The 25,701-nt window shown below is 42.5% G+C and overlaps 1 protein-coding gene across 1 annotated transcript; it reads left to right on the top strand.

The window, feature by feature from the left end:
• Positions 1-3,144: 3,144 nt before the first annotated feature.
• Positions 3,145-15,406, top strand: LOC134441141 (uncharacterized). Its single transcript, XM_063191327.1, has 6 exons — positions 3,145-3,148; positions 4,033-4,299; positions 10,070-10,384; positions 10,600-10,911; positions 14,961-15,050; positions 15,359-15,406. Exons 1-6 carry the CDS (start codon positions 3,145-3,147, stop codon positions 15,367-15,369), a joined length of 999 nt encoding a protein of 332 aa, XP_063047397.1. The 3' UTR covers positions 15,370-15,406.
• The last annotated feature ends 10,295 nt before the right edge of the window (positions 15,407-25,701 follow it).

Raw genomic sequence — 25,701 nt, 5'->3', positions numbered from 1 at the left:
GCTACTCACACACAACAATGTCTCTCTATGCTTCGCCTCAATAACGTCTCTTTAGTCTACCACTTATGAAAAAGCACTCCAACAACAACTACCACGGCAGAGGGATTAATGTTTTCAGCATGCAAACACTTCATATTTAGTAGGTCTGCTGAAACAACAGGTGGAGAGAGGAGAAGCGACTGGAGCGCAGTCTGAAAGCGTCTGTCAATTAAACGCTATGGTGACGTGCATACCCAAACTCCAAACCTATTTTGAGAATAGATTAACGTGCGATATTTTCTTTATCGCGCGACAAGAGTCTCACATTATCGCAGCACGTTAACGCCGATAACGGCCCACCACTAATTTTAATTAGTATTTTAATTAGTTCATGTGTGTTTTCAAACTGTTAAGACCAATATTAAAGCCCAACTATCATTGCAAGACATTATCAAATCGTATTACACTGGTATTGTGAGTGAAAACTGCTTCTTTTGGTCGGAGATTGTATCCGTGTAAGTAATAACACTTTTCTGGAGCTGTCATTAAACACAATCCTGTTCACCGCCGCATAAGACATTACTGTGCACCCTGTTATTATTGCTGTGCAGAAGGCTATAAGTGGCAGATTTGCTGGAATTCACCCACAAAGTTTTTTTTTTCCTCCCTGGCCATGGCCGCTGTTCTGTTCCATGCCGCCGTATGTTACAAATGTGATTTGCGCGTTGCATATTTCATCAGGAGGCCGACGTTTCCCCAAACATACCTACATGAATCCTCTCGCTGTTTCCCAAACATTCTACAGAACAGGTTCATCGTTAGACCTGAAACTGTTTGAGCAACTTCTGGATTCATTATAGGCTAATAATGGTTGTTACAATCATGTTACACTGTGTTAATTGTTGACATAACTTGGGCTACCTCTTCTGCGGTAGATTTGATAAATGCACAATTAGCAAAGTCTCATTATAAAAGTCAAGGCTCTATTTAGATCACTTCCAAAGTCACTCACAAGCTGCTTTCAACAGCTTAAATAGACTGTTACCTGGCTGGAGGGGAGAACGGTGGGGGCTGCCCGCCACACTGCTGCCTGCGCAACGCGCTTCCGAATCTGTCAGTTCAAGCGCGCTCACGTTGACAAATGGAGGGATGTGTGCCGTTGGAGGGGGCATGAGGCATTATTATCACGCGATTTTAATTGACAGTCATGTCTAAATGATGATGGGAACATCGACTACAGCGTTAACCCTACATTTAAGGAATAAAATAATAAAAAATAAAAATAAAAAACAAACTTTCAAAAGGGCACTTTTGTCCGTTAAAGGCAACTTGGTGCTGCCCAAGCAACACCTCGTGTCTATCTGTGCACGCCTATGTGTCACAGCATCTCCCGGAGTGTGGAGCGGTCGAGCGGACCGTTTATCTGTGTCTCATCTCCTAATGTCAACCACTGCCTGTGCATTATGCTACCGGTAGTTCCATTCAAAATAATGGCTGGATAGCGTGATTCATGAATCAATCACCAGATTACTTTCTGGGGTTGTTGGAAGAGGTTGTAGGAAGATGTGCTTCAGTCTACAACTACTTGTGAGAACACCAACAGTAAGAGAATAATTTGTTATTAGTTAGAATTCTAACAAAAAAAGCTTAGTTTCACTTCAGCACGTTGCAGATGCCACACTCTGAGTTTTGTTAGCGCGCTAACTACCGAACTTTTATGCTAACGTTTTAGCTAAGAGGAGTCGGGTTACTTATAATAAACACCACCTACATATTAACTGATATTATCTCCGATGGAAAAATCAATGCAAAAGTATTGACATTGGCGCTGTGTTCAACTTAAAAGTGACTCAAATAGCGCCTAGCAAGATGGCAGTCTGCATGCAGACAGCAGCAAGTTTCATCCCACTAGCTGTAGTATAATACAGGTTTGGTTGTTGGGTGTATAATTCCTGTCACTGGCACGTTTTTAGTCTACGTTCATCTCAAGTTGCCGTTTTCATGATGATTGTGAGATCGTTAAATAATATGTCACATAGGCCTAATGACTTGTTGATGGCTTTTAACAATCTGTTAATGGGCTTTAGTTTTCAGTGGAATTCTAGTCATTGATTGGAGGCTAAAAATAATACTGCTATATGGTGATGGACAGAACAACTTGAGCTTGATGATGAAGCAAGGCAGTCTTTTTTCTGAGAATAGCCCAATAGGAGAGTAGCCAAAATATTTACAGGGCAGGCACTACAAATTCTGACCTAGAGCTAGCTCTATCCAAGGCTCTATTCAGACTGACTGTACAGCTGAGAAACCTAGAACCCATCTATCTACAGACACAGACAACATCTAGTCCATAGTAGCCACCAAAATGACATTAATGAATTAAGTTGATTTGCATTTGTAATTGGTTAAAACTAAAGGTATTTTGCATTATTATTCAGCCATGTACAGGCAGTTGTATTTTCTTTTCTTTTAAGGCAGGATTAAACACTTAGGCCTAAATAACCAAAGACTATACTTTTACCTCTGTTATGTATCCAACGTGTCATGGTATTTCAATCTTTATTGGTCATATTCTGCTACACATACTTTTCTCACGCTTTTGTGATGAAATAGCCTATGTAACTACAATATTATGCATAATAAGTATGTAATTATGTAATAATGATTATCGCTACACCCTTTTGGTCTCCTTGGTAGGCCCTATTCGAGTTGCAAAAGTCATTTTGACCCTGACATGGCACCCACATCAGAATAAGATAAATAAGACAAACATAAGTGTAAATACTAAGCTTAAAAAGCAATGAAATTCTCGTTTCACCGTGTATCGAATAGGGTCGCGTGGACGCACCAAAAAGTTCAGGCTCAGGATTTTTTTTTTACTTTAATCCCTGATAATGGTATTTCTATATAAACTCCTTGGGGTCATAAATGACCCCGCTCCGTCAGATTAGTCGCAAAAACAGGCCGGTCGCTTGAGGGTTAAGGTGTTTTGGTGGAAGTTCTGAGGTCTTCAGTCACCAAAACACCCTGAAAATGGCTGAAATGTCAAGCTGTGTCACTGTCAATTTTGTTACGCATCAGCTATGACAGTTGAGGAGGAGTATGTTTTAGCCAATGTATCTCCATCTTGATAGACAAACGAACAAAATCATTTGTTTTAGGGAGATGGGTTTGTCTGCTCTGTTTTCTCTCCTAAAAAAGTGCTAGCTTGTACTCCTGCAGTGTTGACGGTAACAGAGTTGAATAACACAGCTGACTGTTTTGAAACTGTTTCTGTGCTATTGATCTCTTACATGTTGGAAAAATACTATGAACAGATACTAGGGATTATATCAGGAGAGGGAAGTCTTGTGTAAGGAGGGTGACTAAATTCAAATCAGATGTTACAGGGATATATAATGGAAAAAAGTGTCAGTCTGTATCACAGTGAATCATGAAATCCTATTAATAAAGCTCAACAATCACATTTTCCATATCAGTTCCACAGATTAAGGACAACATTATTGTTAATGGACATAAGCACTTTCAAACATATGTTGTTTCAACTGTCTAGTATTTTTATATGTTTGAAATGACAAAGTATCATTAAAATATTAAACAAATTATTTAAGATTTAGCTTGCCAACTTGTTAAATGTATACACTCTGGAAACATCTAGGTCATTTATTTAAAAAATTCTGATAATTGACATTTTGCTTTTGCGAAAAGCACACTCGAATCATAGAATCACTCACACACACACACACACACACACACACACACACACACACACACACACACACACACACACACACACACACACACAGAAGTACAAGACTTCCTATCACGCACACCCGGACAAGGCCTCGCCCCCTTGGACCCCCAACACGCCCCCTAACACATTTAACCCCCCCTTAGAAAGAAAATAGGAAAATATATTCAGGAAAAATACCTCACACACACACAGAGGTGTATTATTATGTTATACAGTATATAGCCCCCCCCACACACAGAACACTTGGACTAGCGGATACATACCTGTGTCAACCTCAGCACTGTTTGTGTCATCTACAGGTGTCATTTACTCCAGAGTAGGAGAGACAGCCACCCTGCCTTGTGACGGTGTGGGGGGTCAAAACTGCTCCTCTGTGGAATGGCATGAGGGTTTGAGCTATAGTAAGCTCTGGCCAGACGCGCCCCCTAAGCGAGCTGAAAGACTCAGTCTGCTCCCTGACTGTTCCCTCCACATCACCAACATCACCACTGAGGAGGCTGGAAACTACAGATGTTACAATTCCCTGAGTGGTCAGAGGAAAGAATTTCTGCTCATTCTTCTCGACGGTAGGTGTTCAGTTACAGCCATGAAATGACACACCTGCCACAGTGAAATTGGGTATAAAAAAGAGAAATGACTAAACACTGAAGTGAATGTGTATGTGAATAATGTCTACTGTCTACAGCTCCAAAGGGGGCATTGGGGAGCCCTAGGGGGGCGTTGAGAAGGATATAGCTGAGAGGGGTCGGTGCTTATGGCGCATTCCCCAACAGTGGGAGATGGGTTGTTTCTGACTTCCTACTTGCTCAAATGCATTGGAATGTCTGTTGAAGAGGAATGTTCAAGTCGTGAGCTAGGGCCAAATCGAAGCAAACTGACTTTGTCGCATTGACAATCGTGATGTCATCACAGCAAAGGCAGCGCACAGTGTTAGGAATAGTTTACGTTGCATATTGCTCAGCAATCATCATTCTATGGACAAATAGAGTTGATTCGGACTGGTTAACGGTTGCAAAACCGCCCGTGAACTTTTCTATGGTGTAGTTATATTACCATTGCCTCCCTCAAAGATGAAATGCGGTTAAATGAGAGAAAAAAACATGGTTTTGTTTACACCTCATGTTTTACATTGCTGGCTTATTTGAGAAGTGGATTTGTATTTTTGTCCCTCCATGTTTGTAGTTTGTTTGACTTGCTCGTTGGGACACTTTCAAGTGTGAGGTAGCTGCCTCCTGGTTGCATATTGGGAAGCTCCTACCGCTGGGGAATGCGGCATTAATTCCCAATGGGAGGCATTGGGCTATTTTATGTTTCAATACTAAAGGGGGCGTTGGGAGGCTTATGGTGAGGGTGTCAGCGCCAGCTACCCTACCAGTGGGTCAGCTTCATCCGGAAGCAACCATCTGAAAGGAGTAGAGCCGACAATTTATGATTATGTCCAAATTAAGAGATTATTTATTGATCTAATACATGAAAATGACTAAGTTACTAAGTGAATGAAGAGTGAATGAAGCATAAAATGCAGAGCTTATCTCACCCTGATGACAAGAGCTCTGGGTTCACCTTATCTCACCCTGATGGCAACAGAGATGAACACAGAATTTTCCTCAACCAAATGATTATATAGTAACATCCTTTCACTATAATATGTAAACAAAATAGTCTCTGTGTGTGCAACTGGAATCATCCAGATCTTCTTATGTTGTCATGCGCATCCTAAGACCTTCACATCACTCCTGTGTCTGGCATTACCTGTTGGTCCTTAGTTTAAAGTGGTGGTTCGCTATTTTAGACATTAAGCCCTGTTTGTGTGACTTGCCCACCTCTGACCACTCTGTGAGTTTCATGTCTCTGCAAACGAAAGTTTAATGCCATTTTGTGATCGATTGCTTGAGTGCTCCACTGTAGTCAATGTAAAGGTGGGGGGGCTGCAGTCTTGGATACCCAAATGCTCCGTTCAGCACCAAATGTCAAAATTGTGATGAGAACATCTCTACTTCACCCAGAAGTCACACAAACAGGGCTTAATGTCTAAAATAGCGAACCACCACTTTAACACACATTTGTCCATACATGTCTATGCATGCCACAACAAACAACATTGACAAACACCCATCCACACTCATAACACAGCTATTCACATCTACATTAATCTCTGCATTAGATTATGGTGGCATTCTTGATATGCATGCTTCTAAATCAGTGCTACGGGCTCTATACTCTGTTTACCACTCAGCATTAGGGGCAAAGCATACCAAGGTGGAAAGGAACGGTTGCGGGACGAACACGGTCTTTCTGCTTAGTTTCGTCCGGTGTGTTTTTCTCTGCCTTTCACACTGACAGCGTCGGCGTGCGCGTCCTGTTAAAAAAAAAAACCGCAGCTAAAGCTAGTGTGCTGCTTTGCCATTCATTTGAATGAGACACCGCCGGTGTGAAAAATACGCTCGAGTTCTATTTTTCAAATGCAGCACGGCGCGGTGCCAGCTCCCGCGCCGCTTACGCCCGAGTACCGCCGGTTGGTGTGTAAGGACAGGTAGGTTTCGATGTATTTTCACCGACACCGGTAAAAAATACAGCCGTTCCGCGACGCTTTACCGCCCTGGTGTGTAAGACCCCTTACGCTTTATTACTGGAGCCAAATAACACACCATTGTGACCTGTATAGTTTGTCAGGTTGCCACCCACTATCAGTACGTAGGGAGCTTCATTGGCTTACTTTTATTTACAAAGTCGTCATTGGTCTGCTTCCCCCAAATACAGTGTAGCATGTCTTATGTTCATCTTGTAAGTGTCTGCCATATCTGCTTTGGTCTATGCTTCTTGTTATGTCCTAGTTTTGTGTTTTATCTCTGAACATGTATCTATCCTGTTGCCCTATACGCTATGTTTGTCTTTTGCCTTTCTTGCTGAGTATTGTGCATTTGTGCTTTCTGGTATGGGGTTGTCTGGTATGGTGTTGCAGATGTCTTGCTATCTTGATGAGCTCTGTTTGTCTTGTTTTTGTTATGTCCTGCATATTTCTATACCTAAATGGTTGTATCCTGCATGTTTTTATGTCTTAATCATGTATACTTTGCTTTCTGTGTTTATGTTGTCTTTTGTGACTTTTTTGTTTATGTCTATGTTGTGAGTCCTACGTAGTGTGTTTTGCATTTTTCATTGCTCTCTTGGCTAGGGCCCACTTGAAAAAGAGGCAACTGCCTCATTATGACTACCCTAGTAAAATAAATGACAAATAAAAAATGAAATAAACACTCAGACACCCACATTGCCACATACAACTGGAGTTGCCAGTCCATTTGTCTTGGTTCTAGAGAAAAGGGCCAAAGATGTTAGGGTTATACATGCACACACTTCCAGTCATCCTTCATGTGTTCACGTGCCCCTGATCCTCTGCCTGGCAAAACAACATATGTGGCCTTGGAGAAGATGTTTCTGCTTCCAACAGGTCACTTGTCCCCGTCCCCATTAGCTTGCACTGGTTCAATCCTCAGACTTGTAGTTGGGTCGTATTAGGCTCAGTCATTTCAAATTGGTGTTACAGTTTGGTTTTCACTTCCAAGTTGAAGTTTAGGGTCTATAGAACAATTTGAGTTTGAATGTCAAACACACAGATAAAATAGCAAAATAGCAGATAACAGCAAAATGGCCTGCGGGTGGCGCTCTAAAATATATAAACTGCTATAACTTTTGATTAGTTTAACAGAATTTAACATATGAGATTTGCTTCCAACAGGTCACTTGTCCCCGTCCCCATTAGCTTGCGCTGGTTCCATCCTCAGACTTGTATTTTACATGAAAGGACATCATAACAACATTCTTTAGGCCACGAGCATCTGACACCTCTCCACAACAAGGCTTTAGCCCACCACCTCGACAGGGCACATCCGGTCATAGAACTCACAGGTGATGTCAACAACACTTGTGCTCACATACCAATGGATCATCATCATACAATATTCCAGACTATTGCAGTTGAAACCGGCCCCTTTACCTCTTCCAGCCAGGGCCAATTTGATACAGCCTGGGTCATGGTGACCACCTGTTGTCTTCCTTCTGACGCCAAAAGGACCTTCTGTCCTGACTCAGGCTAGTAGAAGGCTCATCAGCTAACCCAAGTTCCCCAAATCAAAAGACTCCCTCTCTTGTGGTCCCGTAGTTTATGCTTAATCTATTCAAAATCAACACATTGTAATAACCAGTTTCGATTGTTCCGCTTAGAGAGGATGCATTTAAACTGTTACAATTTAGGCTATTAAAGTAGGCATCGCCTACACAAGTTCCGAAATTGTTTGAACTTCATCACGTTGTGCAAAATGCATCATTAAAAAAGCACCGGTTACTAAACGAGGCCGGCTACTAAACGGGGCCGGTGTCTATTTTTCCGATTTTTCACAACACCCGGTTACAAAACGAGGCCGGCTACTATTAGGAGCCCGGTTACAAATCGAGGAAATGAAGTATATGATTTTCACATGTTCAAGATCTTGTCCTGATGGTAACTTAGCAACACTTGATGGTACCCTCCTGGAGCGGGTTAGTTCTTATAAATATCTTGGTATTTGGCTAGACCAAAATCTCACATATGAGGTACACATAAATAATCTTTTAACAAAGCTAAGACCTAAGGTTGGTTTTTATTTTCGTTTGAAAAAATGTTTTTCATTTCTAGCAAGAAAAAGGCTGGTTCAAAGTACTTTTCTCTCAGTGTTGGATTATGGGGATACAATTGATATGCATGCGCCCTTATGTCTCCTTAAGAAGCTGGATGCAGTCTATCATTCAGCATTGCGATTTGTAACAGGTGCCCCCTCAAGAAGCCACCATTGTGATCTGTACTCTAAAGGCGTAAATTGCATATGTTACTTTTTATTGCAAAGGCACTGTTGGGCAAACTTCCCTATTATATCTGTAATATGTTGACTTTTTGTACTTTATGTTATGGCACACGTTCCTCACACAAGTTACTACTACAGTCTTGTACTCCTCGCACTGAATTAGGGAAAACAGGGTTTTCTTTTTATGCCCCATACCTATGGAATGAGTTGCAGAAGATATTATGTATGGACTCTCTGCCCTCATTAGAGACTTTTAAGAGGGAAATTAATACAGTATACACAGAGGAGTGTCATTGTTTCTGACTATGCAGCACATAGGCTACTTTTTATCTCATACGTTTTATGTAAACTTATTCTTCTTAATGTGTTTTTTGTACATTTATTTTCCTTTTTGTCTGTGTTTGTCTGTGTCTGTAACTATATGTATGCTGCCATTTTGACCAGGACTCCCTGGCAGAAGAGACACTAGTCTCAATGGGACAATCCTGGCTAAATAAAGGATAAATGAAAAAAAAAACGAAAAAATAGCTAATACTAAATAATAATAAATAATGACACATTTTATTTATATAGCGCTTTTCATGGCACTCAAAGACGCTTTACAGATAGGCAACATAAAATTAAAAAAACATAAAAAAACCTCAAAGACATACAGAGACTCAATTTACAAAACAGGTACGCAACAAAATAGACGGCTGTGGAAAGTTAAGTCCATGATAAAATGGAACAGTCACGTTTGACTGTTGACCGTGGAGATGATAAGCAAAACCCACGACAGGAGCTGCGATGGATGGCGATGGAGAGTCTTCCGTCGTGGGGGGCGAGCTCGGCCGAGGGAGGCAGGCGAACAAGCAGATAAAGTTATTTTAAACGAAGCGGCGAAATGCTGTGGACCGGGCCGCTGAGACGCTAGTTAGGGAGGGAGTCATCCGAGCAAGACGTGAGGCTGGACGTTGTGAGACAGAACGGTGTCTAGTAGTTGGTGTAGCCAGCAACCAGGGGATGGAACAAGTTGGTGAGGCCAGCAGCCACGCTGGCTCAACAGCAGTCCAAACTCCCTGGAGCAGCATTGGAAACAGGTGTGGTTGAGTAGCTAGCAGCCACAGCAGCGGGCCAACGCCATGTAGCAGGTAGGCCGTCACGATTTGCCCACAGCCAAGCGTCGGCGACTAGTTTGTATGTCCAAAAAGGTATGAGATAGTCCGAAAGTTGTCAAAGTGAGCTTGAGTCAGTAATGGAGCCTAATTGAGTGGAAAAGTACGAGCAGTGGCTGCTAAAACGTGCCAGCATCTACCCGCACTCATTCCGGAAACTAAAACACTAAATGTGAACATATAAATAGTTTCAACCATACAGGCCATTAGCTTTTTAGAAATATGAATAAATAGCTAGTCTTAACTTGTGAGATTCACTCTGGTAGCTATATGAAATCAAAACTGTTCAAAAAATCATTGGTCTATTGTGTTTTTGTGTATGCGTGTGTTTTTGTCATCTACAGGTGTCATTTACTCCAGTGTAGGAGGGACAGCCACCCTGCCCGGTGACGGTGTGGGGGGTCCAAACTGCTCCTCTTTGGAATGGCATGACTATCCAGATGTTTGGGGCTTCAAGTTCACAATTCAAAGAGATGAGTTGAGAGTTTCCACCAGGAAGATCTGGCCAGACGCGCCCCCTGAGCGAGCTGAAAGACTCAGTCTTCTCCCTGACTGTTCCCTCCACATCACCAACATCACCACTGAGGAGGCTGGATACTACAGATGTTACAATCCCCTGAGTGGTCGGAGTAAAGAGTTTCTCTTTATTCTTCTTGATGGTAAGTGTTCAGACATTGTGTGTGTGTGTGTGTGTGTGTGTGTGTGTGTGTGTGTGTGTGTGTGTGTGTGTGTGTGTGTGTGTGTTTTCTGTGTGTCTATCGATGGATATTGGGTGTTTTGTGTGTGTGATATAGTGTTAATGATGGTTCCATGATGATGTCACCTGTTTGATGATGTCATGATTTGGAGTCTGATGATGTCACCTGTCTTGCAGTTCCATCTTCCCCCAGTGAGAATGAGGCGGAGTCTGAAGATCATGTGACCCTCCCCTGTGTCCTTCACACTGGCTTTGACTGTGACCTGTTGACTCTGCATCCGGATTTTAACCTCAGCTGGGTGGAGGTGGCAGGGACTAACCTGTGGACCTCCACCAATTACCAGATCAGGAAAACATCTGCCTGCAGCACCACCCTGACTGTCAACCTTACAAATCCCGCCCCTTACAGCCAGCGAAGGTGCCAGGTGACTACAGGAGGCCAAGTGCAGGTGTCTTCTGCCCTCCACACCTTTGGATCCTTTCTAGCAGGTGAAATACACACACAAACACACACACACAACACAAACACACACGTTCAAAGAATCCGATATTGATCCAAAAATGTGTAGTACATCGACGTCAGAGGTTGCGTTAGACTTTGGCATAGTCTGTTTTTATCCATCGTTTCATTTCTCAATGTAGGGCAGGTGTCACCAACGTTGTGCCCGCGGGCGCCAGGTAGCCCTCCAGGAGCTTCTGAGGTGCCCACCAACGATGTTAATAAGCAGTGACGACTACCAGATTTTAGTTAATGCTTTTCTTGATTTAAATATGAGATTATGTATTCTTTACAACCTATAAACAAATTACCATTCAATAATAGTGTGATTTGAGAATGATGCCAAGACATCAGTAGAGGATTTTGAACAAATGTAGCCCTCAGTAGCCCTGGTAGCCCTCAGGCCTAGAAAGGTTGGGGACCCCTGATGTAGGGGGTCGTGACCTAGCACTGTGAACAACACATGCGCAATTTGCTGCCAGCTGAGAGTAAACCGCTGTGAATACGTGCCCTTTCACTCGACATTAATTCCCCAACTTTGAGGAGAGTCCATTTTGCTGTGTCACCGCTTTTCACTTATTGCTTTCTCTCTCATCCCCTCTCTATCTATAATTGTTAAAAAAAATGCAGATCTCTTTCTCACTGTCATGCGTCTGATTCAGTGTTCAGCGCTTTGGTCACTCACCACCACAAGCACTTTTTTTAAAAGACGCGTGCAGATCTCACCCACTCTTTTTGCTCTATTTCTGATCAATGTATCGATTGTAATACAAAGCCAATGTTAAATAAGATTTGCGTTGGGCTTCACATCCACGATGGAAAGGAAAGACGTGTCTTGAAAGATTTAGCCCAAGTGGCACTAGCACTGTAGCCTACATGAGGAAGACGACCAGATTTCGTGAAAACTTCATTGAACAATGCCAGGGACTGTACTGAAGGGAGACTCTCTATATCCCCCATACTCAAATAGCGGCCCGCGGGCCATTTGTGGCCCGCGGGGCATCTATTTTTGGCCCTCGAATAATTTTGAAAAATGTAAAAAAAAAAGAAAAAAATATATGGTTTTTTTTTTGGTCCAATTGCGCTGTCGGCTCTTATTTTGAAATCGCTCCACAGGCGCTATGAAGAAGCGTGCCGTGCCCCGCCCCCTCAGGAAGTTTCTTTCTCTTTGTCAGTCACACGGTGCATTCCAATATGCTACCTTGCGTCCTCCACTTGTGCTTGTGGCCTCGCCCCGCCTTCTGGCCCCACCTCCGTGGAGAAACAAAAGTTTCCCTGCTGTCAGCCTAGCCAAAACAATTTTGGGGGGACTATTCTTCATTCAGCATCCAGTATGCAAATGAGAAAATCACTTTACAATTGAGCTTCTGCGAGATATTGAGATATAATGCTGCTGTCAGTGATGTCATCATGACATATTACTTCCTGGTACGAGGACACAAGCACAAGTGGAGGACGCAAGGTCGCTTATTGGAATGCACCCACTGGCTGCAGGCTCCGGACAGCAGCACCAAAGACGGTGGCATTAGAGGTTGTGAGGTAGACTACAAGGGAAGGACTGTATCAGAGTCTGTAAATAAATTATTCACAAAGTTCTCTATGCCTCGTTTTTGAAAGTAATGGTCCACATTTGATTGCAAACAGTGTGCTAGGACTTCGAATTGGTTTGGCAGTAGCTGTAGCTAGTTGCTAACACAAATGAAGGCAAACTGTGCTTGAGCTCTGCTGGCAGCTAACTATTGGTAGCCTATTAAAATCGAATTGCTTAATAAACTTTTCACACTTTTAAACAGTCCCCAAATAGTTTGTTTGGAATGCTAAGACCCTCATAAGACTGCAAACAAAGTTATGAGCAACTTGACACTTTATTATTGGCTTTTGCATTTAATCAACATTGCATCAAATGTACCATTTTCTTGTTGACAAAACCTGGTGTTCTCTTATCTATGTGTCCTCCTCTTATTGCATCTGATTCTCTTAGGCCCTATGCATGTGAGAGCTCCATAAACAAAGTCATAATAAGCAACATTTGTTTGAAAGGTGTTATCTTCAGGCTTATTGGTTTTCTCACTAAGAAATAAATCTTTATGAATGTAGTCTGCAAATATAGGCTAACAGATAATCTTATGTCATTTAAAAAAAAATACTGAAGGGTGGGTGGCAATGAGAGCAAGGCAGGCACCTCACCCCACAGTGCTCCAGAAAAATGCAGGCCCTTTATGAGAGAAATGTTCTCCCATCCTGTCACTAGAAACTAAATATATGCTGTGGGTGTGAGTGCGTGTGTAGCCTATTGTGCTTTGGATCATTTTATTTATTTATTTATTTTTTGGGGGGGAGGGGTGGGGTGTGGGTTCGTGTCGGCCCGGCCCGGCCCTTTATTGGGAGGAATTTTGAAAAACTGGCCCTCAGGGACTTCTAATTGAGTACCCCTGCTCTATATGTAGCCTTATCAGCTTACATTTTATGAGCACGGAAAGGTCATGAAAATAAGAAAAATATTGGTGAGCCAAGCCACTGAGCCTAATTAGGGTTTCCATTTCTGGCAAAGTTTGTCTTGCTGTAAGTTGCCTGATAATATTTAGGTTTTTTACTGATTCATTTCCATCAGCCGTTGTAGACCATGATGCCTTTGACTGAAGTTTCTGGCTAGCAAACATCCTATTCGCTAGAGCTGATATAAAACCCGTACGATACGGTTGGAGAGCCGGGTCAAGACCTCATCCGGACAGACCGGATGGCTGTCGTGCATTGATCCACCAAAGGCGGGTCAGACGGCATTTCATTAATATGTCAACAAAATGGCAGTTACAGTGCGAGAAATTGTGAAACCAGAATATATCCTCTTTAGTTGACTACAACAGCCATTCTCTAATCTCTCTAGTATGCTGTTCAGTCACGAACACTCATTGAGTAAAACTGAACCAACTCCCGCCTCATCATTCATCGAGCCTGTTTGAGGTGAAATGATTGATAAAGACAAAGCCCACCGCGATGATGTATGTGGCGACGTCTTCAAATTAGCATTTGCATACACAAGTGATAATAAATTAAGCTGACATTAAATTAGGTATCTTATGTAGGTAATTTGTAGGTAAAATAGGTTCATCATTAGCCTGATTATCATTGACTTTCAAATCTCTTCGAGACTTGGTCTGACCAAGAGGATAACAATTAACATTTCCCAAACAGCATTTCCCAAATGACCTCCCTTGGTTTGCTAATGATTGTTTGCTTCCCAACAGAGTGGGAGGAGTTCCCATATTTACGGGAACTCAGAAAGCACTAGCATTGACTCTTGACCTGACTGGTAGCAACGCTGAAGCTTTTGCATCAATAGGAGGGCACGGCCTGTCTAGTCCATCACGGTCACAAGATCAGTCCGTGCAGGTTAAGATGCTGAGACCCAAGCTTTTCTCTGGTGTGCAGGTTAAGATGCTGAGACCCAAGCTTTTCTCTGGTGTGCAGGTTAAGATGCTGAGACCCAAGCTTTTCTCTGGTGTGCAGGTTAAGATGCTGAGACCCAAGCTTTTCTCTGGTGTGCAGGTTAAGATGCTGAGACCCAAGCTTTTCTCTGGTGTGCAGGTTAAGATGCTGAGACCCAAGCTTTTCTCTGGTGTGCAGGTTAAGATGCTGAGACCCAAGCTTTTCTCTGGTGTGTTTTTTTCTTTACTAATTGGGCGAATTAGCACCGAAAACAAATATCCAAATTTGGTTTTGAAATATTTTGTAGTTTGGCCAAGTCATCTAAAGCCGGGCTTACGCTGTGCACCTTTTTGCACGATTTTGCTACGATTTGTCACTCGCACAGCTTTTTGGGAGTGGGGACGATGTCTTGCTCAATCAGAGGTCAATCGTGAGTCTCGTTTCATGTAGTGTACATGGGGTAACAACATGAGATTTCAAATCATGATGGCGCAATCGTAGGGTCGCAAGAAAACCAAAAGTGTTTGAAATCCTGGTCGTCTCTCGTGAGCAAATTGTACAGTTAAAGCAGTGCTACTACCCAATTTGACTCTGTCTATTTCCCTCCTCTCAGATGTCTACATGGTTGTGAGAGTGGCCATTGTTTTGTTTCTGACTGTCTGTGCCATCGCACTTGAAATAATCTGGAGGAGACGGAGACAGAGTGAGTAGACAACTTGCATTCACTCAATCGTCAAAGTTGAAATGTATTTTACTTTTGAACAAGCCTTATAAGACCTTATACGAGATGAATTTGCATGTGCACATCATATCACCATATTGTGCTACACACTATGTCTATGTCATAGACAGTTGAAAGAGCATTTTACCCAACATGTAATGTTACACTATAACTAATACACACACACACACACACACACACACACACACACACACACACACACACACACACACACACACACACACACACACACACAAACACTGATGTGTTGTCTTCCTGGTGTGTGTTAGATTCACAGTGATCCCTCTGCTGAAGCTGACCAGTCTGTAGTGTTGCAGCTCCGCCTACTCTTCATCACCATCATCATCAGCTGCACTGCAGACCAAGATGGCAGATCGGGACACACTGTGACACACTCATGCATGATTACAAAGAAACACACACACACACACACACACACACACACACACACACACACACACACACACACACACACACACACACACACACACACACACACACACACACACACACACACTCAAGATAACTTTTAACCAATATAATTGTCTATCATGTATGTAATTATATAATAAGCATCATTATATTATAATATAAATATCATAATATGAATTCTCATCATCGCTGGTTCAGCTGAGCAAAAACCACGTCATAGCCTACACGTTTTCACATGTTCCTTTTTCTGTTTTTACATAACAGTTAACACAAGTCATTTAAGTATTAGAGATTCAATTGTTTTAGATCTAGTAACCAAAAAGAAATGTCTGTCCTTAAAGGAGCTCCGGGTAGGATTTAAATTTGAAATCATGGTCCCGAGTCAGTCGATGCTTATACGAGTCATTAGTAAGTGCGATGGCTCTCGCTGGCTCTTCCACGGTCCGCTGTCAGAAATGCCTCACATGCAACTTTTGACAGCGCGGTCCGAACGAGTGTTCTGGGAAACACTTTTCTTTTGAAAAATCGCTTTACATACCGTATTCAGATTTGTATCAACTGCTGGCATTCCGGGATGAAAAACAGTCTCACCGCGAATTTATTTAAACAGCATTTTTACCTTCGCCAGAAGGTTATGTTTTGCCCGCCGTGTATTTATTTGTGAATATGTCTGTTTGTACTTCGTCTAACTCAGTCAAAACTGAGCCGATTTTAATGAAATTTTGTGGGATGATTGGTCATGACCCAAGGAAGAATCGATTAGTTTTTGGGAGTGATTGGGTCAAAGGTCAAAGGTCAAGGTCAAAATGTTTGTTTGTACTTCGTATAACTCAGACAGAACTGAGCCGATTTTTATGAAATTTAGTGGGATGATTGGTCATGACCCAAGGAACAATTGATTAGTTTTTGGGAGTGATTGGGTCAAAGGTCAAAGGTCAAGGTCAAAATGTTTGTTTGTACTTCGTATAACTCAGACAGAACTGAGCTGATTTTTATGAAATTTAGTGGGATGATTGGTCATGACCCAAGGAACAATTGATTAGTTTTTGGGAGTGATTGGGTCAAAGGTCAAGGTCAAGTCACGAAAAGGTCAAAAACGTACATTGAGCCGATTTTTATGAAATTTAGTGGGATGATTGGTCATGACCCAAGGAACAATCGATTACTTTTTGGGAGTGATTGGGTCAAAGGTCAAGGTCACGAAAAGGTCAAAAACGTAAATTGAGCCGATTTTTATGAAATTTAGTGGGATGATTGGTAATGACCCAAGGAACAATCGATTACTTTTTGGGAGTGATTGGGTCAAAGGTCAAAGGTCCAGGTCAAGGTCACGAAAAGGTCAAAAACGTAAATTGAGCCGATTTTTATGAAATTTAGTGGGATGATTGGTCATGACCCAAGGAACAATCGATTACTTTTTGGGAGTGATTGGGTCAAAGGTCAAGGTCAAGGTCACGAAAAGGTCAAAACGTAAATTGAGCCGATTTTTATGACATTTAGTGGGATGACTGGTCATGACCCAAGGAACAACCGATTACTTTTTGGGAGTGATTGGGTCAAAGGTCAAGGTCAAGGTCACGAAAAGGTCAAAAACTTTTTTCTTTGCCAAGCACTATATGCCAGAAGAACGTGTGCATGCTGAATTGAATAAGAGGTCAAGACTGGGCCAAAAATGTAATATTACGATATTCCGGTCCGATTTAAATGAAACTAACACCAAAATTTGGAGAATGTTATGCCCCACACTTTGAAGATGGCCAGAAAAAAATAAGTGGCGTAGGCGAAGGTTTGCGCTCTACCGAGTGCCCATTCTAGTTTCATTACTGTGTTGATTTTGAGACAAGCATGACATGGTATAGAAAACACATTATAGTTGACATGACATAGGCAATACATTACAGATGACATGACATGAACTCTGGTAAAAAGTTGACCTGTATATTTGACATATTATTTTTCCAAGACTTCCCGCAGAGTTCAGGATCTTAGTTTCTGTATGACCAAGGTGTTGAAGCCTATAACAGCTTTAGAGATATACGCTAGAGGTATATGACTGTATTGCCATAGCCTTAGAGATACATGCTAGAGGTATATGACTGTGGTGGGAGTTGTAGCCTTAGAGATACATGGTAGAGGTATATGACTGTGGTGGGAGTCATAGCCTTAGAGATATATGAATCCTTAGAGATTGGTATATGACTGTGGTGAGAGTCGTATCCTTAGGGGTCTTACACACCAGGGCGGTAAAGCGTCGCGGAACGGCCGCGTTTTTTACCGGCGTCGCTGAAAATACATTGAAACATATCTGTCCTTACACACCAACCGGAGGTAGTCGAGCGTCAGCAGCGCGGGAGCCGGCTTTGCGCCGCGCTGCATTTGGAAAATAGAACTCGAGCGTATTTTTCACGCCGGCGACCGGTGGTGGTGATGGTGATATGGGGGTGGTGATGGTGGTGGTGGTGATGGTTATGGTGATGGTGGGGGTGGTGGTGGTGGTGATGGTGGTGGTAGTGATGGTGGTGGTGGTGATGGTGGTGATGGTGATGGTGGTGGTGGTGATGGTGATGGTGGGGGTGTTGATATGGTGGTGGGGATGGTGATGGTGGTGGTGGTGGTGGTGATGGGGGATGGTGATGGTGGTGATGATGGGTGGTGGTGATGGGGGATGGTGATGGGGGATGGTGATGGTGGGGGTGGTGGTGGTGATGGTGTCGTGGTGATGGTGATGGTGGGGTGGTGGTGGTGGTGGTGGGGGGTGGTGGTGGTGGTGGTGGTGGTGGTGGTGGTAGCTATTGGTATTGGTATTGGTGGTGGTGATGGTGGTGATGATGGTGGTGGTGGTGGTGATGGTGATGGTAGTGATGGTGGTGATGTGGGGGTGGTGATGGTGATGGTAGTGATGGTGGTCGTGGTGGTGATGGTGGTGATGGTGATGGTGGTGGTGGTGGTGGTGGTGATGGTGATGGTGGTGGTGGTGGTGGTGGTGATGGTGATGGTGGTGATGGTGGTGATGGTGATGGTGGTGGTGGTGGTGTGGACACATGCACCCATACATAAAGAAAGAGAGATAAGAGGAGGGAGAGAAACTTTTTGAGGTCCTTCTTGGTTTTAATAGTAGAGAGATAGAGTGTGAGAGAGAGAGAGAGAGAGAGAGAGAGAGAGAGAGAGAGAGAGGTTTTGTTTAGATGATCTTGATTTGAAAAGATACAAATGAATATTTGTTTTTTTTTATACATTTTACATGTAATTCGCTTCCGTTGATGAATATGTTTTTGTGCTATTATGTGACTGTAGTTGTGAATTGATTGTAAATATTTTGTTTTTAAATCAGTGATGAGCAGCCTGGATACACAAGTTCACAGTCTGGTGCCACATATTCCAAATTACCTGATTTTACAACATTTGGCATTGGATTATAACTAATTATTGCATGGCTCAGCTGGTTGAATTGAACAGTTAAAACATGGTCATTTGGAACATGGGGCACTGGATTTTAACTAATTATTGCATGACTCAGCTTCATTCTGTAGAATGCGACGTTCATTTGAATGCACACCCCCCCCCATGTTTACACGTCCGATATCTCTAAGACTTGTGAACTCGATATCACACTGCTGCCAGTGGCAACACACTTTTGGCCGCTGATTATTGTGTTTCATATCACTATGCAAGGACTCCAGTCACCTCTTGCTCCAAATCAGCTGATGTCACTTAGCAACACAATTTCTCATTGTTCTAGAATGTCAAATCAAGTGTGGAGGTCAACAAGCGGCGGTGCCTGATGTGGAATAGCTCCATATCCGCTATTGCACAAACGGGAACTTCTCGTCGAATATTATCCCTCACTGAATCCAGGTTGCCCATCTCAGCTTTCACACACATGCATACACACAATACACACACACGCGCGCACAGAAGACGATGGGGGGTTTGTATGCTTTTGATGAATATTATAATCTTAGTAATATAACCATATGTCAGGAGCCTTCAACTGATTCTGGCCCAGGGACCAACATTCAGAATGAGCAGTAGTCTGTGGCCCACAGTGTGTGTGTACTTAAACTCGTAGTAGTTAAACTGCACAGCAACTCAGAGTTCATCAGCAATATTGCCATTGACCACCATGGGCTATTGGTTGAAAACACCTGACACATGTGATTATTAACATCACTCTTATCTGTTAATTACATTTAATCTGTGCTTAACATTGCTTAACATTGCTTACACACACACACACACAAACATGCACATGCGCACGCAGAGCCGGTTCTGACCTCAGTGGGGCCCTAAGCAAAAATATGCCAAGGGGCCCCCCTAACTATAAAAAGAAATCACGTCATCCAGACACACTCCCCCCCCCCGCCCCGTTTTTTCCAGCAAGTATATATTTGTCCAACCATAGGCACATTTGTTCCCACACTAGCTAGAGTTTTTCAGACCTTAGGGCCAGATTACACTTCCGGCCTGATAAACTGACTCACACGTGGATATACATGAATGAAATGATGATTATTACATTAAATTATTACCCACAAAGGTTAAAAATAAAAAATGGCATTGGTACCACCGTGGGAGTTTCACAATGTGGCATACAAGTCCTTAGTAGGCCTAATTTAAAGAATTTGAAAAAAAAAAACCATCGTCTATATCCATAAAGGTTCCCATTCATTTAGTAATGACACAAACTAGACTGGATGCCAACAAAATACATTTCCTTTCATTATTAGCACAGGTGTTGCCTAAGAGTATCCTAAATTAGATATTGGAGGCCAGGCTTGCACATCTGAAGACATAAGGCTTGCACATATTTCTCTCGCCAGCAGGAGTAAAATGAACAGGTTGCATTTCTCCTCACAAAGTTAACGTTCCAAGCGGAGTTTAGCATATTGCGTCGTATTTCGCTGTTAAAAGTTTGTTGATCACTCTCCATCTCCCTCTGCAAGCGGGGCTGGTGCACGATACCCACACAAGACTTTCATTGTTTTGGCGAGCTGATTAGAGTAACCGACTTGATGGAGGACTAGGCTACTGAGTAAAGTATTCAATAAAATATTCGGGAGATAGACAGATCATAATCTCAGCGTCAATCCCGCACACATCTTAACACACAGACGCCCGACCAGTCCCTTTCCTCTCCTCTCCCCCGGGCGGCCGGGCGCAAGCAGACACACACACGGCACCCCTTCCTATCCCGTTGATTCGATTGCACTCACGTTTCGTCGGCTAGAAGTCAGCTGATGTTTCTCAACTAGGCAGCTACTACAGCTTTCGAAAAAGCAGTAATACATTGACAACAAGACATAATTTTCTTGATTCTTCCTGTTGATTCGTTTACACAGGCGGATTTAAGTTCCCGCGGTAACGCAAGGAATGCTTGTAATGCGCACTGACTGACATGGGCAGGAACTCGGCATTGTTGTGAGATTCTCACTCAAGATTCTCACTCCTGTTCCATCCGAAATTAACCACAGAAGAAGGGGCGACCCGCGTAGGCCTAGATACGTGAATCAATAATAAGTTCGTAGTTTTTTTAATTAGCCTATTTTTTTATTATTATTTTTTTTACCTCTACGTAAGTGACGTCATGGGCAACGGGAGGCCCTACGCAGAGAGCGTAGTGAGCGTTATGGGCCCGCCGGCTCTGTGCGCACACACACACACACACACACACACACACACACACACACACCAGGGCTTGACATTAACTTTTTCAACCATCGGCCACTGTGGCTAGTGATTTCCCCGAGTCACTAGCCATTCAGGTATTCCACTAGCCACAGATTTTATAATGTTTTTTTTTCCCCTTTAACAAGATGGAAGTTTATTAAGCTTTTTCTTGAACTTAAAACCAAGCAATTGGTACATGAGGGGCAAACAACAGAATTAGGCTAAGTATGATGTGTATGTCATACAAAAGAATAAGCTGCCAGCCAAATTGGCTAGTGACAAGGAAAGTATTACTAGCCACAGCCCAGTTTTACCAGCATTTGGCCGGTTGGCAGGTGCCAGTGTCAAGCCCTGACACACACACAAAGTTTGCTTTGATCTCGTTTTGAAAAGGCTGTTTTTTTTGTCTTTGCAATTTTTACATTTACATCTACACTTTTGTCTTCGACATTTTTATATATTTTATAACATTGAAGGATATATGCTCTCATTATTAAAGGTTACTCTGTCTGTTCATTGCATTTAATATGTGCTTAACATTGTTTACACACACACACACACAACCAAACACACACACCCACATACACACACAACCAAACACACACACACACACACACACACACACACACACACACACACACACACACACACACACACACACACACACACACACACACAACCAAACACATATTCACATGCACACACACATATTGTGTTTGTTTCAATCTTGTTTTGAAAAGGCTGTTGCATTTTACATTTACATTAACTCTTTTTCTTTGATATTTTATGCATTTTACAATGTTGTTGATGAATATGCTCTCATTATTAAAGGTTTGGATTTTAATCTTTTTTTTGTCTGGCTTTTTCTGTTTTGGCTGACCACCATTTTTTGTGTAATTTCACGGTAACACATGGCACAACCACGTCCCCTGTGTCCCTGTGGCAAAGTGTAGCGAAAGGGAGTAAAGTTGCCCCAAGGGCTCCATCACACAAAGAGAAGGTTCTTAAAGTGATACTGTCCCATTATACTGTTAGTTAGCCGCCAGCTGGTCTCATAGGACTCAATGTTAACTGCTTGTTTAACTGCGTCAGACTTGCATCCCAGAGGTTGCCGGTTCGACTCCCGACCCGCCAGGTTGGTGGGGGGAGTAATCGCTCTCCCCCATCCTCCTCCATGACTGAGGTACCCTGAGCATGGTACCGTCCCACCGCACTGCTCCCCATGGGGCGCCACTGAGGGCTGCCCCCTTGCACGGGTGAGGCATAAATGCAATTTTGTTGTGTGCAGTGTTCACTTGTGTGCTGTGGAGTGCTGTGTCACAATGACAATGGGAGTTGGAGTTTCCCAATGGGCTTTCACTTTTCACTTATATGTTTGTGTATTGAGTATATTCTAGTGGTGGGCCGTTATCGGCGTTAACGTGCTGCGATAATGTGAGACTCTTGTCGCGCGATAAAGAAAATATCGCACGTTAATCTATTCTCAAAATATAGGTTTGGAGTTTGGGTATGCACGTCACCATAGCGTTTAATTGACAGACGCTTTTAGACTGCGCTCCAGTCACTTCTCCTCTCTCCACCTGTTGTTTCAGCAGACCTACTAAATATGAAGTGTTTGCATGCTGAAAACATTAATCCCTCTGCCGTGGTAGTTGTTGTTTGAGTGCTTTTTCATAAGTGGTAGACTAAAGAGACGTTATTGTTTGAGGTGAAGCATAGAGACACGTGTGTGAGTAGCTACCAGCCCGACATAGCCTACATTTCCTCACGCATTGCATAGAATACATAAACAACTTCCAGAAATCTTGCCTGTGCTATAATTGCAAAACATTCCGTGTGATAGTCCTATGCATTTTGAAGATTGTCAAACTGAAACTGTCAATATCTCGCTGAATGTTTGTGTTGCAATCGCGCACATTTGCGATTCAGTGAGATATTCTCATGTCCGACGGTAATAAACCTCGCGGTTGTCGCGCTTGACTTTTTTTTTTTTTTTTGCAAAAATTCATCTCGAGTTGTAACTCCTCTGGCATTCTAACTCTGAGAACAACTGTCAAATCGCCGTGTGCCAGTGCTGTAGGTTCTAGACACAGACCTGTATTAACCTAGACTGGCAATGGGCGGTTCTAGCCAGTGGCAGCTTTTCGGATTGACTGGGCGCAGCCATCTTTGCCTTTTTCGCGCCCTGTGGGCTCCTCCCACAGACGTAGCCCCGCCTAGTGGAGACTATCGCAGCTGTGAGCCATAGGAATGCATACGATTTCAAACGGTGATTACAACGTTATCAAAGTGGGTTTCAATCATTTTTTGTAAGATTTTGACAAGTCGTAACGTCTAAATTCTCACTCCAATAATGAAATAACCCTCACTACCTCCAAACGTTTTATTAGAGAGCCTGAAGTTGAGCGGTCTTGCCAGATAGGGCGGTTTCCCGCCCAATCGGGGCCGTTGAGGAAGGCGGTCTGTGGGTAAAAATGGACGAAAATAATCAGTGTTATCTGGCAACCCCGAAGCCGACTGTTTTCGTTGCCGCTTATGCAGGTTTGTGGATATTTGTGACACTGAATCGGCCATGCTTACGTGTGTAAAGCTTATTTTATGTACTTAACTCAGATGTAATGACAACTGTGTATATTGGTATGTATATTTCTTAAATAAGCCGTACGTTTTCAGTGAAGCTACCGGTAACTGTGCTATTATTAATACCCCCCCCCAAGGACGCTGAAGGTAACCTAGCAACAACACGGCACAGCACATTGCAGCTGTGAAAATAACGAGCCACTTGAGAGCGAGACTTTTCTAGAACATTAATTTATACTAGAGCTATTGTTCTAAAGACGTTACACATGGCCTGGTCCAACTTAACTAGTGAACCAGTGTTGCAAAAAATATATATATTTTAAAACCCATCGGTGCATGACGTCATTACGTAATTACGGGAGTCTCCACTAAGATGGCGGACTACGATTCTGAGGCTCTGAGAAATCCGAAAATTTCGAGGGGCATTGCCAGTCTAGGTTAATACAGGTCTGTGGTTCTAGATAGGCATATCCAGTAGCCTGGCTCTGCTGAGGGCTGCTGTGCCTACCCGCAGAGCTCCTCCCTCTCTTAAAGGAGCCGCTGCTCCTTTTAACAGTCAGTGGCAGATTCTCTCTCTCTCTCTCTCTCTCTCTCTCTCTCTCTCTCTCTCTCTCTCTCTCTCTCTCTCTGCCCATTAGAAATGCTGAATTGTTGAGGTAATTTTGTTTAAATAGCCTAAATGTTTGATAGATGTATCTGTATTTGCCTCTACAACTTATAGCGCTGTTCATTTTGAAATTTCAGTATTTTATAACTGTAAATGCTTCCTAACATATTGGACACACTTTACACATATTGCTGTGATTTTTTCATCTCCAAGTATCAACATGACCATTTTTTGAAGATGAGATGCATTTTGGAAAAAAAGATGAGCTCTGGTCTAATGCGCCATCTGTCTTAAGAAACCCTAAGGTTTTTTTCGGCATTATTTCGCTATCGTGCCTATTCTGAATGAGCCATTTTGATATAGATTAATCTAGATTAATCTAGATTAATTTCATAATTACAGTGAGATTAATCTAGATTAAAAAAATTAATCTATGCCCACCCCTAGTATATTCACACATTTTCAAACATCTAAATATAGTAATATCAATATGTGGTTGACGTCAACATGCTGTAATGAAAAACATAGTCAATATACTTTGTTTGGGTATGAGGTATTCTTACTGTAACGAAGCAGGCCTACAATATATTTCCAGACACAATATGCAGCTGACATCTACATGATATCATCAAAATTATATCATGTTCAGTCAGTTTGCTAAAGTGCTTGCTTGGTTGTGTTCTGAAAATTACACTTTTATGTGTATTTCTACAAACTATCATGTTCTACCTAACGTGATAATATAATATAGGATAATATAATGTAATATAATATAATATAATATAATATAATATAATATAATATAATATAATATAATATATTTATAGCCTAGGCCTATAGGCCTAATATTACCCTCTATGCTCTGTGTCCTGCCCATCTGTGAAGACGAGTGTAAGGCTGTGTACGTATTTGTGTGTGTGTGTGTGTGTGTGTGTGTGTGTGTGTGTGTGTGTGTGTGTGTGTGTGTGTGTGTGTGAGAGAGAGAGAGAGAGAGAGAGAGAGAGAGAGAGAGAGAGAGAGAGAGAGAGAGAGAGAGAGAGAGAGAGAGAGAGAGAGAGAGAGAGAACTGATGGCTAATTGTAATTATTTGTAGGCTATTTGTAGGCTAATAAGCCTACTCAAATGTTTGCTATAGAGCCTACTGCAATGTCCAATAATGTGTATAGGTCTTTGGGTGTGTTTTGTATTTGTATATTTATATAAGCTGCAGTCAGACAACTTCATTTCTCTGAGGATTAAATAGGCCTATCTCCAGTCCTCACTTAGCATCCAATTGTAACTTCCGGTTAATGTACATTGTAGCGTGATTCACGCCAGTGAGTTGAA

This window comes from Engraulis encrasicolus, chromosome 24 (genome assembly GCF_034702125.1).
Source record: "Engraulis encrasicolus isolate BLACKSEA-1 chromosome 24, IST_EnEncr_1.0, whole genome shotgun sequence".
Lineage (NCBI taxonomy): Eukaryota > Metazoa > Chordata > Actinopteri > Clupeiformes > Engraulidae > Engraulis > Engraulis encrasicolus.
This window is presented reverse-complemented; position numbering and strand designations above follow the sequence as displayed.

Excerpts from the sequence above, each read along its gene's own strand:
- LOC134441141 (XM_063191327.1), top strand. Across the intron at positions 10,385-10,599 it reads TCTCTTTATTCTTCTTGATG|TTCCATCTTCCCCCAGTGAG; the intron begins GTAAGTGTTCAG and ends CCTGTCTTGCAG. Across the intron at positions 10,912-14,960 it reads CTTTGGATCCTTTCTAGCAG|ATGTCTACATGGTTGTGAGA; the intron begins GTGAAATACACA and ends CCCTCCTCTCAG.